Source organism: Nematolebias whitei, chromosome 14 (genome assembly GCF_014905685.2).
Source record: "Nematolebias whitei isolate Nwh7 chromosome 14, NemWhi1, whole genome shotgun sequence".
NCBI classification, from domain to species: Eukaryota; Metazoa; Chordata; class Actinopteri; order Cyprinodontiformes; family Rivulidae; genus Nematolebias; species Nematolebias whitei.
This window is the reverse complement of record NC_056511.1, coordinates 36,791,606-36,810,318: the sequence shown is the minus strand read 5'-3', so window position 1 is coordinate 36,810,318 and position 18,713 is coordinate 36,791,606. Positions and strand designations below refer to the sequence as shown.

Here is an 18,713-nt window from a genome sequence, read left to right as displayed (position 1 = left end):
ATATATATATATATATATATATATATATATATATATATATATATATAAATGATCAAATAAACTACTACTTACTACTTGTACTACTATTCCTACTTTGCGGTTTTTCACTTATTGCGGGTCTTCAGGGTTTGGATCCCCCGCGATAATTGAGAGACTACTGTACTCTGTCTTACTGTGGCTGACTGTCATTCCTCTTCTTTCAAGTGCATAACGCCACCTCTCCAAGTTCTTTTCCACCTGTTCCCTGTTCTCACCACAGATCACAATGTCATCTGCAAACATCACAGTCCATGGAGATTCCTGCCTGACCTCATCTGTTAGCTGGTCCATCACCAGAGCAAACAAGAAGGGGCTCAGCCTTGATGCACTCCCACCTCCACCTTGAGGCTAGCTGTCATTCCTACAGCACATCTCACCACTGTCCTGCTGTCCTCATACATGACCTGTACCAGTCTAACATTTCTCTGTTGCACCAATGTCCTCCTGCAATACCACACCCACTCTCTTGGTATCCTGTCATATGCTTTTTCTAAATCCACAAAGACACCATGGAACACTTTCTGACCTTCTCTGTACTTCTCCATCAACATCCTTAAAGCAAAGATAGCATCTGTGGTGGTGCTTTTTCTCAAAATGAAACTGTACTGCTGCTCACAAATAGTCACCTCTCGTCTAAGTCTTGCTTCCGCAATTCTCTCCCAGAACCTCATTGTGCGACTCATCAACTTAATTCCCTTGTAGTTCCTAAACACTGTACATCACCCTTGTTCTTAAAAATAGGCACCACCACACCTCTCTATTCCTCTGGCATTTTTTCACCCTCAAATTTGCCATTGAATATTTGAGTCCAAAATCTCAATGCCATCTCCAAGACATTTCCAAACCTCCACTGGTATGTCATCATGTCCTACTGCTTTTCCCTTCTTCAGTATTTTTAGAGCTTTCTGACCTTCACTCACTAATCTCTCCCAATTCCTGGTCCACATATTCTATGACCTCTACTCTTCTTTCCCTTTCATTCTCTTCATTCATTAGCTCCTCAAAGTACTCCTTCCATCTTCCTGTCACAGTCTCTGCATTAGAACATTACCATTCCCAACCTGCTGCACATCCTTTCCAGCCTGATCCCTTTGTCTTGCCAATCGGTACAGGTCCTTCTCGCCCTCTTTAGTATCCAGCCTCCCATACAACTCACATGCCTTCTGCTTTGCTTTAGCTACTTCCCTCTTTGCTCTACATTGCATCTCCTTCTATCCCTGTCTTCTCTCTTCAGTCCTCGTACTGTCATCATAGATGGGGTAGAGGGGGCCGAGATGGGGTAGAGGCAAGGCAGCCAACTTGAGAACTGAAAGTCCCAGGCTCAATCCCCAGTCATTGCACATCTCGTGGTGTCTCTGAGAAGTACACCCTATCCCCAAATGCTCCACGGACACTTTCACTAACTGCCTAGTGCACCACCTGGTGTTGGATGGATTAAATGCAGAGAGCCAATTTCATCATTTTATGGGAACATACAATGATGACAATACAGAACACATTATTATTATTATTTCTTCTTGCCTAACCTCTTTTGATGAATAGCTTCCTGCACTTCATTATTCCACCACCAGGTTTCCTTATCCATTCTCTGTCCAGATGACACACCAAGTACCTTCCTACCTGTCTCTCTAATTACTGTTGCTGTAGTAGTCCAGTCATTTGGAAGCTCTTTCTTACTACCCAGAGCCTTTAACAGCTTCTCTCTGAATTTCTCACAACATTCTTCTTTTCTCAGCTTCCATCATTCCGTCTTCTTCTCTGACTTTATTATTTTTCTCTTCTTCACAACATTCATTCTACACACAACCATCCGATGCTGTCTGGCCATGCTCTCTTCTGCCACAGCCTTACAGTCCCCAATCGCCCTCATGTTTCCTCTTTTACGCAGAATGTAGTCTACCTGCGTACTCCTACCTCCACTCTTATAGGTCACTCTATGTTCCTCCCTCTTTTGAACATGTGTCGACTACAGCCATTTTCATTTTCTTGACAAAATCCACCATTTGTCCTTCTTAATTTCTTTCCTTGACACCAAACCTACCCATCACTTCCTCATCCCCTCTGTTTCCTTCACCAACATGTCCATTCAGATCTGCTCCGATTGCCACTCTCTCCTCCCTGGGAATACTCTATCACTTCATTTAGATCAGGGGTCCCCAACCACCAGGACGCGGCCTAATACCAAGCCATGGATCATTTGGTACTGGGATGCATAGAAAAAAAATTAAAGGTTTTATTTTGAAAATTTCTTTCTATTCCTGTTAGCATGCAAGAATTTATTTTGAAAATCAATAACTTCTGTTCACGCAATTTTAGCGCTCGACTCCGCTGCAGTTTTTTCATGCACCAGTAAGCTCTCAAACTTTTGCAAAAATGAATAAAAAATAAATGTCACTGGATAACTTCTTTGAAAAAGGGAAAAGATGAGGCAGTAGAAGCCTCCACAACTGTCATCAGAAAAAAAGCTGCATTTAAGAGAAAATAAGAGTTCTAATTGAATAGAGTTCTAATTGAATTCTGGGTTCATTGCAACAGGTGAATTACACACCCCGAGCATGCTCTGTGTGGCAACCGGTTATCCATCAAAACTGCTTCGCCACAAATATTGAAGGCAACAACTTCATTAAATGTGTCTACACTGCAAGCATCATATTTAGTGGCTAAACACATTGTTAAAGCTAAGAAGCCCTTTACTATTGGCGAAGAGCTGATCCTGTCTGCTGCCAAGGACATTCGTTGTGAACTTTAAGGAGATGACGCAGCTAAAAAGGTAGCACGGGTTCCTATTTTGGCTACCACCATCAGTACATATATGCAAATTAATTATTTAAAAACTATACTATGTGATTTTCTGGATTTTTTTTTTTATATTCCGTCTAACAGTAGAAATGTAGCTATGATACAAATTAGATCTCGCCATTCTTTGTAGGTGGGAAAATTTGCAAAATTAGCAGTGTATCAAATACTTACTTTCCCCACTGTTGTGTTCCCGATTGCAAAGATGTCCGCGCTCAGCCGAGCCACAGCTTCACTGGCTCCCAGTGAACGTGATCTTTTTTTGTTCCTGTTGTTTTTTTTATAACTTTTTCTTAGCCTACAATGCGCATCCACGGTACGGGTATGATCGCGACACATTTGTGGAGTTTTCTGTGTCGCTGCCTTGCTATCGTGCAATTGTGCCATTGTGGTTCAGTCCTTCCAGCCTTGGGCTCAGGCCTGTCATGGCGGCTGTCTCCATGATACTCCATCTGCCTACACGGACCAAACTCTACGGACCCGTTTGGTTCCGCGAGGAAACCTTGGATGTTATCCGTCTGCCGAACCCGGTTCTGGAGAGCAGTCTGGGAGGGCAGCTGCTGCAGTCATTGTTACCATTGGGATGCTGACGGGACCTGCTAATTAGACCTGAAACACTGCTAACAAGATCCTCCACCTGCCTGCACGGACCGAATTCTATGGGCCTGTTCGGATCCATGGGGAAATCTGGATGTTCCATGTCTGCCGGACCTGGTTCTGGAGGGCAGTCTGGGAGGGCAGCTGCTGTGGTCATTGCTACCATCAGGCTGCTGATGGGACCTACTAACTACACCTGCTAATGGACTGAACTCAGTGGACCTGCTTGGTTCTGCGGGGGAACCTTGGATGTTCTCTGTCTGCCGAATCCAGTTCTGGAGGGTAGTCTGGGAGGCAGCTGCTGCGGTCCTTATTATCATCATGCTGCTGAAGGGACCTGCTAACAAGACGTGCTAACACAGCTAACAAGACCATGGTGCCAATGCAACAATATTGCTAAGAAAAAGCTCACTGCTAACTGAACCTCATTGCTAACAGCATCATATTGCTAACTGGACCATGTTGCTAAGATAACCTCACTGTCATCAGAATCACTCTGTCAATAGGACCATGCTGCTATAGATTTATTTATTTTTCACTTTTGGCACCTTGTTTCTGTATTTTTGTTGCATGCTTTGAATAAATCCTAGTTTATGTTAGTGCTCACATTAAGCGTGTAAATTATAGCCAAACCGAACCTATGAGAATTGTGCTGCTGTTGTTCAGTGTATTGCTTTACACTATTAAGTGTTTAGCGTATATCTTAGATCTTTTAGCATACCATTGGGCGTTTGTGTAACATATATCTTAGTTGATATCTTAGATCCTTATTTACGTTTCTTTTTACACTTTATATTTTTTGCTATTGTTGGATGTAACTGGGACCCTGTGTACACAATTTCATTCCACCTCATGTACCACATGCGATGCGAATGACAATAAAGAACCTTGAATCCTTGTATGTACTGTGTGCCTTGTTATGCACCGACCTCCCCTCACACTCATACCCCTGCCCCTGTAATTGGAAAAAAAAAAGGCTTTGGTGAAAGAAATTTTGGGGACCTCTGAGCTAGATCCTTCCAAAACTTTTCTTTCTCCTCTATGTCACATCCAACCTGTGGACTATATGACAACATTTAGCATTAGACCTTCTACTTCTACCTTCAGACTAGGGATGCACAATATTGGATTTTTGGCCGATATCCGATATGCTGCTATGTTAAAACTTATTTGGCCAATAACAATACCGTTATTTCATGTACGTTCCTTTATCAGAACTTCGCCCTCTTATTTAGGCTTATTTGCTAGAAAAATTGTGTAACAGCTTTAAGATCTGGTGATATATATTCAGTAACAGCCATATGATATGCGTAGCACTTTAACTTATATTAAATGAAAAGTGTTGAATGTTATTTATTAGCATTAGTCACCTGCGATGCCGTCTCACTTGTGGAGGCTTGTTCTAGGTTCCTAGCTGCAGTGTGGGATCCTCTGCACTCTTGTGCATGAAAGACAGCCTTTTTAAGTTCAAAGTTGTTGTTTATTCATGGTGCCGTAAGACTAATCATGCTAATGGGGTCCAAATGTCTGTGGTAAAACTCCCCCAAGTGCTATCGGCTATTAGCTTCTCAATGACGTCAGAAATGACGGCTTGTAACTTGGGTAAGGTTACTTCAGAAAAAGCTCTCCAACTGGGGATGATGTAGTGAGGCTCAACGTAGTCCAAAAATCTTCGGAAACCGACATCCTCACCAACAAAAAAAACCCCTTCCACATCACCAACATTTTGAAATTTCCTCTTCGCCGTGAGATCAGGTAGGCATGCATGACGTCATCACATTGTGCTGCCGCTGCAGGCATCCTTGTCACTGGGTTGTCATGCAAAAGCAGCTAATTTTATATCGGTGAGTTATTTTGATGGAATGGCCGATGTCCATTATTGAACTTTAACGCCAATATCAGCCGATACCGATACCATGCCGATACTATCGTCATCCCTACTTCAGACACATCACCCTATCTGACAGTATTTTCACCTCTACTATATTCTTTGCCAATTCCTCCTTCAGGGCTACCCTTACTCAATTTCTCCTTCTATCCAACACCATGGTAAAACAGTTTAAACCCTGCTCCAATGCTGCGAGCCTTGCTGCCCTTCCGCCTGGGTCCCTTGGACACAAAAACATCTACCTTCCTTCTCTGCATCACGTCAACTAGCTCTCTACCTTTGCCTGTCATTGTCCTCACATTTGACCACCCTCAGTTCTAGATTCTTGACTTTCCTGTCTCCAGACACTGAAGACAGGAAGTTAATTGAAGACCACATTGTGGTCTTCAATTAACAGTAGCACAATTTCCGCCGGCACCCTGTTTGTCAACAGCACCGGTGGCAATCATTGTTAACCAGGCCTCGACCAGTCCAGTATGGTGTCGCTTAGATGAACTCGTATATTAGTTTTGGCAAAAGTGTTTTACGTCGAATGTCCTTCCAGACACAACCCTCACCATTTACCCGAGCCTGGGACCGGCACTAGATACACTAGCTTGTGCTCCCTAGTGGCCAATACGAGCATACATCAGTCATCAACAAGAGTACCGCATACAGCACGTTATGCACCCGTCGACAAACTAGCAATGGTGCATACAAGCAAAGACCTTGTATAACATTTGTCATTGATCTGTGACTTTGAGCTTGAAGCAATGAAATGTATATGCAACACTTTGTCTAGTGATGATGCATGTGTGTATGACGTTTTGTAAAATTATCGAGAGGTATAAGTTATTAACAAGTTTATGTTTGTATGGACAAACACTATACCATAATATGTCCATCTTTGACTGGTGTATAAAACGCCACCATAGTCAATCAGTAAGGATACATTTGTATACTGTAGAAGACACGACTCAAGGATAATACTAATATTAATACATGTACACAACATAATTTCAGAAATATAATTTAATCATCAGATTAATGTTTAAATTCCCAGAGTTTTCTCTGTCTGGAAAATGTGAAAGTAATTTTCCAGGTTTTCTCTGATTTCCAGTCACTGGGAACCCTGCTAATGCCAACAAAAGCTCAAGAGCTCAAGCAACAATTAAAGGAGAAAATATAATTACTAAAAAAAATTAAATATTACCTTATTTACTACAAAGATCAGTTTTAATTTCTTGGTACCCATCAGTACTATCTGAAGTGAATCTACCTCTGCAGTTCATCTTCAGCACGCTCATCCTCGGACTCGCTCAGTTCTTCGCTCATTCCCACATCTTCACTGTCTTGGCAGATCTCAGCGCTACTTTCACCATCAGCTTGACAGAAAATGAGATCCCACATCAAAGCAGAAGTAATGTTTTCTCTTCTGTTTGCCCATTTTTTTAAAGTTAGCTTACAGAATGATCGTTTCCTCTTTTCTTTTCTTTCGTTTTCCTGCGGTCCTACTTCGTCCTCAAGCCCTGCCTTGTCACTCGTTCCCTCGTCTAACGCGAGTTTGTGCCGGAGAAGATGGTGCCTGAGCTTTGGATCGTCGGACTGGCTGTCAGATGATTCTGAAGCCACTTCCTCTCCTGCAGCAGAGATAGACCCCATCACCTCTCTCCATTACTAAAAACCATAAAATTTGCTGCACTACCTAAGTAAAACAAAGATGAAATTACTTACCATTTTCATTTGTTCCATTATCTTCATTGCCTCGTTTGTCCTCGTCATCTTCTGACTCAGAATCACCCTCTTGTGTTTCATCATCCGAAGAAATGTCACCATCCGAGGAGTAGTTGGCTTTAATTTGGGCCAACAGCATTTTCTTAGCGATTCTTTTAGAAGTAAAAGAGAAGCAAAAGGCACCTGAAGTTTATGACTAGTAATTTTTTTTTTCTTTCAGTATTTAAGGACAAAATAATAAAAAAGATTAAGCAAAACTCAGTAAGATTTGACCAGGTGCCATTAACCCATTTGCTGCAGACATGAAACACTTTGGGTTTGATTATAATCAAAAGATCCCAACTGTTTAATCCAGATTATGTGCAAAAGACTTAAACTGATGTGAGGATGTAAAGGTCTAAAAGCTACTACCATAGCTCTATATATCATACTTTCAAAATAAAAGCACAAAAAATAAAAAGCAAGACCAAGATATTTTTTTAAATTAAAGATTTATTACAACAATCAAGTATTACTTACAGAAGAAAGTTAAAAACAAAAACATAGCACATCGTTTTCACTTCCAAGATTTTTGAATTTCTATTTTCTGCTTGTGGTTAACTTCATGTTAAAATGTCTTGGACTTAGGCTGCTTAGATTAAAAAAAACAGTGTTCCTCTGTATTGAATAAACAGAAACAAAGTAAATGAACTAGAAAAAAAAGTAAGCATTTAAATATTTTCTCAGATTCCAATTCTCAGATGGGACTTTTTTTCAGCTTCAGTGAAGCACAAAGTTAAATAACAGGTAATTATGATAAAATGTTCAATTCAATTTCAGTTCAGTTTATTTATATAGCGCCAAGTCACAACAGAAGTCATCTCAGGGCAATGAATGTTGCACTTTGACCATATGTATAACTGGTTTAGAAAAAGAAAATAAGATTTCAATACAATATAGTGTCTTGAACCATAACTATGTACATTTAGTTAAAAAATGAATAATTATTCATGATCTGTAAGAGTCAAACAGTACTTCTTGACATGGGCTTAGCTTGAGAACATTATCATGCACAGGTTTTGTCTAAAAATATAAGGCGGACAAATAATGTGGGTCAGAGAACATTACAACTACAGTATTTTCAAAGATTAAAACTGAAGTCTAGAGTTTATTGTAACATAATATTAACAGGTATTACAGTGCAGTACTAGCAGCAGTAAAAGGAGAGCACCGTGTTGATTTGTTTCAGTTGAATATTTAAAAAAATGTGCCACGCTAATAGAAAACACTGACAGGTATCACGCTAATGCTCATGACCGTTACTACTGATATCCACAAGATGTGAGTGAAAACACACAAACGTCCTTTTTAAGATTCAGCTCACTAATAATAATAATAATAATGTAAACATTACATTTCTGCTGACCATTTTTTAAACATGAAGTTGCACTCTCTAACTACAGCTAAAAACAGACTACAGAGGACAAAAAACAAAAACAATAGAAGACAAAAGGAGGCTAATATCCATGAATACGCAACTGTTGTCTAACAGCCCTGCTTTCACTGTTGTGCTGTCAGAAATTTCCACCTGAAAAAAACAAACACGAGAAACAAACATGGAAGTTGTTAAATGCATTAATTGAATTGGAAAAGTTGTGTTTTACAGCCCCCTCTGAGCTCTCATGCTTACAAGGCTGCTGTTAAAGAGATAGTTTAGTTCTTCTCAAGCAAGGCTTTATGGAGCGGTTAACAAATATGATCTTACCTGTTCTATATAGCTTTTTGTATAGACCTGAATTTGGAGAAAAACTTAAAACACTGACCAGATTGATGAACTATGAGCCTATGGCTAGTCTAAGCAGTTACAGTAGTCCCTCAATACTTCGCGGTTTGACTTTCGTGGATTCACTCGTTCGCGGGTTTTCAATGTAAGATTGTACACGACACACAACTGGCTGATTGATGGAAAGCAATCAACCAGAGCATTGTGCTGAAAGGCGGACTGGCCATTGGGAGCACCGGGACATTTCCCAGTGGCCTGGCCCGCTCAGTGATCACCGAGGGGGGCTAAAGGCTCGAGTCGCGCTTGATTATTTTAAATAAACAATCCATGCCACTCACCAAGGTATCATCTCCCACAGACTGAACAGTAGCGATGGGGAAAGACAGACCCCACTCCCTTCTTTCTCTTTCTGAGGCTGTCTCACAGCAGAGCAAAAATGCGCCCGCCTGTTGTGTGCCTCTGTTCTGCGGTGATAGACGACTTCAGAAAGAGAAAGGAGGGGGCAGAGTGGGGTCTGTCTTTCCCCACTGCTGCTGTGGGAGCTTCAGTGAGGTGGATACCAGAGTGAGTGACATGGATTGTTTATTTAAAAGAATCAAGTGCTACCCGAAATGAGCCTTTAGTCCCCCTCAGCAATCAATGAATGGGCCAAGCCACTGGGAAATGTCCCAGTGCTCCAATGGCCAGTCCACTCCCAGGCGTTAATTGGCTCAGTAAGTGCATCATCAGTCTGTCTGTTCTCGTTCGTTGTGCTCTTTTAGAGGGTTTAGAGTTCAGAACATTGTTAAGAACATTGCAAGAGTGTGGGAAAGGTTTATAAAGCCTTAAAAAATATATATATAAATACTAAAATAAATATAACGTCCCTACTTCGCGGATTTTGACCTATACCAGGGTGGTCTGGAACGTAACCCCCGCGATAATTGAGGGACTACTGTACACTGAAAGTGCTAAAACTAGCTGCTGGTGCCACATTTTGCACTCATAATGTAAAGAATGCAGGAATACAAAGCTCACAGCAATGTAAAGGTTTATAAAATAGAGACAGAAGCAATTTCCATTGGTCTTAATCATGTACAGACTAGCCGTTAGCTCGTCAATCTGATCAGAACTGAGGTCATTCAAACAGCTATCTACTGCAGGTAAGATATTGGTCTTTGATGACCTTTCCACAGAGTCCCCTTCAAAAGATTAAAACTATTGCTTTAATATCTGACAGCACTAAAATGGTTAATAGTTTAAATGGTCAGCAGTAATGTATAATGTGTAAAGAAAATGGAGCAAAACACGAAAATCACTGGCATGAGATGAATGAATCCTATGTTGACAAAACACAAGAGATGAGTAAATGACTAAAATAAATAAAAATATTATGAACAGAAACTCTGGATTCAATGTGACAACTGGGCCTGCTCTCTTTTCAGGTAAATGTATTTATCAATTAAAATTTTAGGTACAAAGATTTTATGACAAATGAGTCTCAATTACCCAACATAAAAAAGAAACAGACTATTGTTCCCTAGAGGGTAACTGTAACAATACAAAGAAAAACTTAAATACTCACAGCTGCCTGTATCTTTTATATTAACGGTACAGGTTCTTGTAATTTTCATAAAACTATTTTATTTTTTAAGATTCTATTTTATGAATACGTTCCTCGAGATATTACAGTGGTTACTGAAGGCTGGTTCTGCAAAATAGCTGCAAAGACAAGCCCCTCCTTAAACTGCCTGGAGTTATTCATACAAGAATCAGTCGAGTCAGCCAAGTCTTGCATATATGCATGAAGCCGACACCACGGGACCAGCAGGGACAGAGGTTCTGGAGGTTAGAACAAAGCTGGATTTATACTCTGTGAGATGTGGAGAAATTCTTTCACTCTGACGCAGCTGAAAAAAAAATTACACCTTTTTGTTCTAGGAACTGAGGAATTTTTGATACAAGGACTGGGCAGAACTTTTTTTTATCATGAGGAATTGCGTCAAACATTGTGTGATTGGCCTAGAAACCTGAAGTGAACGTAGTTTATGTGGCCAGGCTATTCAGTGAGCTGCTCAGGGACCATTGTGGCCATGGCTATGCTGGGTGTATTAGCTGCTGGGAGCTAACATTAGCTTAAGGGATGCAACATTCACAGTGTGACCCCTAAACTCTCTTGGGCAGAGGTTGGGATGCTGTGTGTGGGTGCTGTTAAATGAACGGCGGGACTTGATGACATAAAAACGATGGCTGACATCCAGAAATAAGATATTCTTTTCCCACATCAACTGAAATATCCCCATCTCTCTAATTGTCACAGTGTTGGAATAACCAAAACTGACTCCATGCCATGTGGTTGCCGTGTTTCGGTAGGTGTCACACAATGGAGCCCTGTGTGGGGAGTGGCTTCCTAGAGATCAGCAATTCGGTTTCTCTCTTGGAGTATAAAATGTCCCCACTTTACACTTACTCTTCTACTCAGCTCTGTGTCTGCGACTGAGAATAGCAATGGGCCTTCCAAAAACTCCATAGAAATTGCGCAAAAACATATCAGTTTGAAGAGTTAACCAGTCTTTCAAACTTCAAAGGTACTATTCAGGTGTATTCTAATAGTAACTGCAGAAAACAAGCCCATTCTACAGACTAACCCACAGACCACCAGTAGCACAAATTACTGGAGTAGCTGCTTTTGGTCTGAATGAAAGGAACACTTACACCAAACTTTTTAAAATGGTTTCACTCTTGTTTTCACACTGGCTATATTGTGGCTATTTGTAGCCCTTATAAACATGGTCAATTTATTTTTAGCTCATTTCAGAGAAGGTGTTTTCTTATCTCGACAGGGATTCTTTAGTGACATATGGTGCATTTACAAGTGTATGTTGATAGGCTGAGCAAACTAAATGATTTTCCAGCAACCACTCTATGAAAAACTGCATAGACATCATAAAAGTAGAAGCTAATAAATGTTGTTGTCGCCTGTTATTACTTGCTCTTTGAAAGTTTGCAGCCCAAAGTAGACTGATCAGTTTCATGAGTCTTGGCTCCTATAAATCCATCCATCCATTATCTTTACCCACGTCTTCCTTTCTGGGTCACGAGGTGTTCACTGGTGCCCATATCCAACAGTCACTGTGCGAGAGTCCGGGGAAACCCTGGACAGGTTGCAAGTCCATCACAGGGAGACAAACGAGACAAACAGCCATATATCGTTCCCACACACTCAACCGTGTTACGCAATACCACTTTTCCACCATTTTTGTAGGCAAGCGCTAGACGACGATCATGATGGCTTTCAGACAGACCACAACAAAGTATATTGACTATTGACCAATGTGCACGAGAAAGATATATGCAGAAAATTGCTGCTGTCGGAATTGACCCATATGAGGTAGAGAAAGACATCATGTCAGACGACACGGACAAGTTGCCACCAATCCCTTACTATGATATAGTTAATTATTTAGCAAATACGAGGAGTACCTACACAATGGAGGAGCTTCGCAGTCTGACTAGTGATGTTTGTGTGCTGCTGCCATTCTTGATCTGGTCTCTCTTGAAAAAGAGTTTTAAGTCTCAGTCAGATCTAACTGGATAAATAAAGGCTTAAACAAAATAACGTACAACCTCCTAACAAAAAGAGCCCAAGCTCAACTCGGGACTAGAACCCAGGACATTGTAGCCGTGAGTGTTACAGTGTGGAGGTTTAGCACATAGCATAGCATAGCTGAGCTAACTAAAGTCGAGACATGCTGAATAATGTGTATGTATTTTCATCATTGTATGTTCCCATACAATGGCGAAATTGGCTCTCTGTATTTAACCCATCCACCACCAGGTGGAGCAGTGGGTAGCCATGGACACCATCTATACCATCTTGGCCCCATCAAATCATGAAGATAAATTATTTACAGCACACATACAGTGAGGAAAATAAGTATTTGAACACCCTGCGACTTTGCAAGTTCTCCCACTTAGAAATCATGGAAGGGTCTGAAATTTTCATCTTAGGTGCATGTCCACTGTGAGAGACATAATCTAAAAAATATATTTTTTTTAAATCGGAAATCATTGTATATTTTTTAAACAATTTATTTGTGTTACTGCTGCAAATAAGTATTTGAACACCTGTGAAAATCAATGTTAATAATTGGTACAGTAACCTTTGTTTACAGTTACAGAGGTCAAACGTTTCCTGTAGTTTTTCACCAGGTTCTCTCACACTGCAGCAGAGATTTTGGCCCATTCCTCCACACTTATCTAGATCAGCCAGGTTTCTGGGCTGTCGCTGAGAAACACAGAGTTTGAGCTCCCTCCAAAAATTTTCTGTAGGGTTTAGGTCTGGAGACTGGCTAGGCCATTCCAGAACCTTGATATGTTTCTTACGGAGCCACTCCTTGGTTATCCTGGCTGTGTGCTTCAGGTCATTGTCATGTTGGAAGACCCAGCCACGACCAATCTTCAATACTGAGGGAAGGAGGTTGTTCCCCAAAATCTCACAATACATGGCCCTGGTCATCCTCTCCTTAATACAGTGCAGTCGTCCTGTCCCATGTGCAGAAAAACACCCCAAAGCATGATGCTTCCACCCCCATGCTTCACAGTAGGGATGGTGTTTTTGGGATGGTACTCATCATTATTCGTCCTCCAAACACAGCGAGTGGAATTAAAATCAAAAAGTTTTATTTTGGTCTCATCTGACCACAGAACTTTCTTCCATTACTCCTCTGGATCATCCAAATGGTCATGGGTAAACTTAAGACGGGCCTGGACGTGTACCGATTTAAGCAGGGGAACCTTCCGTGCCATGCATGATTTTAAACTATGACGTCTTAGTGTATTACCCACAGTAACCTTGGAAACAGTGGTGCCAGCTCTCTTCAGGTTAATGACCAACTCCTCCCGTGAAGTTCTGGGGTGATTCCTCACCTTTCTTAGGATCATTGATATGCCACGAGGTGAGATCTTGCATGGAGCCCCAGTCTGAGAGAGACTGACAGTCATGTTTAGCTTCTTCCATTTTCTAATAATTGCTCCAACAGTTTATCTTTTTTCACCAAGCTGCCCTGCAATTGCCCCGTAGTCCTTTCCAGCCTTGTGGAGGTCTACAATTTTGTCTTTGGTGTCACTGGACAGCTCTTTGGTCTTAGCCATGTTAGTAGTTGGAGTCTTACTGATTGTGTGGGGTGGACAGGTGCCTTTATGCAACTAACGACCTTCAAACAGGTGCTTCTAATTTAGAATAATAAGGGGAGTGGAGGTGGACTTTTTAGAGGCGGACTAACAGGTCTTTGAGGGCCAGAATTGTTGCTGATTGGCAGGTGTTCAAATACTTATTTGCAGCAGTAACACACAAAAATTATTTTAAAAAAATCATACATTGTGATTTCTGGATTTTTTTTTATTTTTTAGATTATGTCTCTCACAGTGGACATGCACCCAAGATGAACATTTCAGACCCCTCCATGATTTCTAAGCGGGATAACTTGCAAAGTTGCAGGATGTTCAAATACTTATTTTCCTCACTGTAGTTACATTCTGACAATACTTAGCAAAATGACTAATGAAAATTTTTTGTTTACCGGAAAAAAAGTGATTGGAGCAGATTCTTGATGGTTTTGAAGGCAGATCCTTGAGGTTAATGTTTCCAAGCCAGACTTGATGACGTTCTGAACCCAGCTCCTCCATTTGAGGTCCTTCAAAATTTCCTGATTTTGGGGATTAAGTGAAAACTGCACTTTGCTGAACTGTCTGCCCAGTTGGAACATCCTCTAACCCAACATGAACAACCATGGAAACTTACTCAGCTGTGTCTGCAGCTACTGTGTGCCTACAAAGATGGTGGTTAGCGACAAAGTGCCCGGATGATGTGTTACGTCACATGAGAACTATGTATTAGGCCTGTCACGATAACAAATTTTGCTGGGCAATTAATTGTCTCAGAAATTATTGCGATAATATTGTTTGAAATTAGACAATTGGTAATTATTGTCTAATTTAAGAAGAAATGTTGGTTAATTTGTTTTAAGTGTAGTGCATTTTTTTGACCACTGGGATGGCAGTATAAGACAGTTCGAACCAAAGGATGGATAGTGAGGGAGTGAGTACCGTGTCTCTTAAGAGAAATGGAAGGGAGGCCCCTTGACGTGACATGGGCCATCTCTCCATTTTTTTCGGTTCTCAAAATGGCGGACGCTCTGTGTGGTTTGAGCTCTTTAGCATAGCATTTTTCAAACAAAGCTTTTAATATAAAATAAGTAAACAAGTTTTCAGCTTCTTTTTACAGAGAAAAACTACATTTTACACGAAGGTACGGGTTTCAACTAGGGGTGCACCGATTGCAGTTTTCTGGCCGATCACCGATTTCTAAAAAGTCTGACTTGCCGATTCCGGTCAATACCGATTTTGTTTTATAAGCGACACTGTCAGATGTTGTAAGGTCACAATGTACCTTCAATTTTCCAATATCATTTTGTTGAAAAACATACCCTTGAACAATATCCTAGAAACAATACAAACTTGTTTTAACTGGCCACTTCATAGCCAGTTAAAACAAGTTTTAAAAAGTGGTGTTCTGAAATATAAATGAAATTCAGACAATTGTTGTTAAAACAAACAAAAAATTTGTAAAAATCGGTTTCTCATGCAAGTATCATCTGATTTCCAATTTCCCAAAATTAAGGAATCAGCCGGCCGATTTATCAGTGCACCCCTAGTTTCAACTGTGAATTGTGGAGCTTCGTAAAGACGTAGGTTTTTTCCCCGAGGTCGGCCTGTTAGCTTAACTCGTAGCTTAGCTTCTCAGCATAGCTGCTTTTAATGATCCAAAAATGCGATTTTCAATGGTTAAAACAGATTTTAAAGAAAAAAGAATGGGAGGGATCAGTGAAGAGCACCTGAGTTGAGCCTTTTGTCATTCAGTGTCTTCAGCAGAAAGAGAGAGACAAGAAGAAACAAAGCCAATAAATGAAAATGAGGTCAATAATTTTAATTTATCATGCAATTAATTGATTTACTGTTTATTGCGACAGGCCTACTATGTATTCACACTCACACCTCGGGACAATTTAGAGTTACTAATCAGCCTAACATGCATGTTTTTGGTTTATAGGAGGAAACTGGAGTACCCGGAGAAAACCCATGCTTGATCGGAGAGAACATGCAAACTCCACCCAGAAAGGTACCTGGCCAGGAGTTGCTCCAGCAACCTTATCACAGAGAAGCTACAGCTGTAAACCAAAGATTCACAACACACCATACATAGAATGAAGTGGCCAAACGGACGGTCAACCAATTCTTGGACAATCTTTGTATTTTCCATGACTGTGCAAAAACAAACACCTAATTCCTAATAACTGTTCTTCAGTCTGACTAAGTTATTATAACTCTCAGAGTCTTTATAACCGTTTGTTCCAAAAACGCCTTGTGCTTATGTCCTTGTACTAGTCAATGCAGGATCTCCACAGGTGTACTTGGTCATAATCATATGGCTGACTGGTACATACACTGTAAATGTACTAGTTAATATTTAAAAACTGCACTTTGAACAATCATACTTTTAGTTTAAATGTAACGCTAAAAGATGCACTACACTGCCCAAAGTATTTGTTCACCTGCCTTGACTCAAATATGAGCTTAAGTGACATCCCATTCCTAATCCATAGGGTTCAATATGACATTGGTCCACCCTTTGCAGCTAGAACAGCTTCAACTCTTCTGGGAAGGCTGTCCACAAGGTTTAGGAGTGTGTTTATGGGGATTTTTGACCATTCTTCCAGAAGTGCATTTGAGAGGTCAAATACTGATGTTGGACGAGAAGGCCTGGCTCTCAGTCTCCGCTCTAATCCATCCCAAAGGTGTTCTATCGGGTTGAGGTCAGAACTCTGTGCAGGCCGTCATATTCATCCACACCAGACTCTGCCATCCATGTCTTTATGGACCTTGCTTTGTGCACTGGTGCACAGTCATGTTGGAAGAGGAAGGGGCCAGCTACAAACTGTTCCCACAAAGATGGGAGCATGGAATTGTTCAAAATGTCTTGGTATGCTGAAGCAGTCAGAGTTCCTTTCACTGGAACTAAGGGGCCAAGCCCAGCTCCTGAAAAACAACCCCACACCTTAATCCCCCCTCCACCAAACTTTACACTTGGCACGATGCAGTCAGACAAGTACCGTTCTCCTGGCAACCAGCCAAACTCAGACTCGTTCATCAGACTGCCAGATGGAGAAGTGCGATTTGTCACTCCAGAGGACGTGCCTCCACTGCTCTAGAGTCCAGTGGCTGCGTGCTGTACACCACTGCATTAGACGCTTTGCATTGCACTTGGTGATGTATGGCTTGGATGCAGCTGCTCGACCATGGAAACCCATTCCATGAAGCTCTCTGTGCACTGTTCTTGAGCTAATCTGAAGGCCACATGAAGTTTGGAGGTCTGTAGTGATTGACTCTGCATAAAGTTGGCGACCTCTTCGCACTTTGCGCTTCAGGATCCGCTGACACCGCTCCGTCAGTTTACGTGGACTACCACTTTGTGGCTGAATTGCTGTCATTCCCAAATATTTCCATTTTCTTATAATACAGCTGACAGTTGACTGTGGAATATTTAGGAGCAAGAAAATTTCACGACTAGATTTGTTGCATAGATGGCATCCTATCAGTTCCACTCTGGAATTCACTGAGCTCCCGAGAGCAACCCATTCTTTCACAATGTTTGTAAAAAACAGTCTGCATGCCCAGGTGCTTCATTTTATACACCTGTGGCCATGGAAGTGATTGGAACACCTGATTCTGATAATTTGGATGGATGAGCAAATACTTTTGGCAATGTAGTGTAAGTGCAGAGATTCATCATACTTCCCGCCAAACACGTCGCACCATCGTATAAGTCGCATCTTTGCAAATATGTCTAATAAAGTGGGAAAAAACATAAATATGTCGCTTCGCCGTATAAGTCACATCTATTGTGCATCACAGCTGAAGTGTCACGTTTGTTATGCGTTACCGCTGACCACCTGGAAAAGTGGGCCGGTGTTGTGCCAAAAATTGATTGGCTGCCAAATGGCGTCCAAGGGAGCATGCAAGGGAGGACTTTAACAAGAATTTAAAAAGGTTAACACTTAAAAACAATTATTTGTTTGCTCGACATTATAGCAAAGGTGCGTCTCAGTTGAACTTTTCCTTAATAAATGCACTTTAATGGTCAAATCAGATGCATTTCACCTGGGTGGCACGGCGAAATGCAGCTGATTTGACATTTGCTCGAGGAGTTCCGGAACAAGATGAAGGTGGCTGCTATGGCAAGCCAAGTGTCTCATTATTAGCCACTTTTACCTCTTAATGACACAACTGGCTTGCCATATTACTGAAATCGTCAAATCTCAGCCAAAAATTGGGTCAAAAATATAGGGGGTAATTATATTAGTCGCTTCGGTGTATAAGTCGCAGGACTTGCAAATTTATGCAAAAAGTTGCGAAGCAGATGGCCGCTCATCCTGAGCCTGCTTCTGTTAAAGGCTTCTTCCTCATGAGGAAAAATTTCCTTTCCACTGTTGCCTTTATGCTTGCTCAAGATAAGAGTGCAATGAAGTTAGACTCAAAGCAGTCTGCTCCTCAAATAATGTTAACTTACATTTTATATATATGAATGTTTCTGTTCATTGTCCTGAGATGACTTCTGTTGTGATTTTGGCGCTATATAAATAAACTGAATTGAATTGACCTAAATAGCAAAAAATGTAGTAAGGGTTCAGCTGCACTTATGTGATTAAAAATACTGATGCATATTTAAAAATATATCCATTATAGTCACATAAAAACTTAGAATAGAACAAATATATCTGGAGGGGTAAGATCTGAGTTTTGCTTCTTTATGGGACTCTTGTCAGTCAGTAAAATCACTACCATCTACATGTGCTTGTCATAAAATAAGAATATTGTGAT

General features: G+C 40.9%; 1 protein-coding gene across 1 annotated transcript in view; it reads right to left on the bottom strand.

Moving 5' to 3' along the window:
- The window catches only part of LOC119420287 (transcriptional regulator ATRX), a 63,192-nt gene that overhangs the window by 17,347 nt on the left and 27,132 nt on the right, over window positions 1–18,713 (bottom strand). Inside the window, exons 11-13 of the mRNA XM_037687675.1 lie at window positions 7,034–7,185; window positions 6,766–6,939; window positions 6,579–6,684 (exon numbers count right to left, since the gene is read on the bottom strand). Coding sequence (XP_037543603.1) covers window positions 6,579–6,684; window positions 6,766–6,939; window positions 7,034–7,185 — 432 coding nt within the window. The remainder of the gene's footprint in view (window positions 1–6,578; window positions 6,685–6,765; window positions 6,940–7,033; window positions 7,186–18,713) is intronic.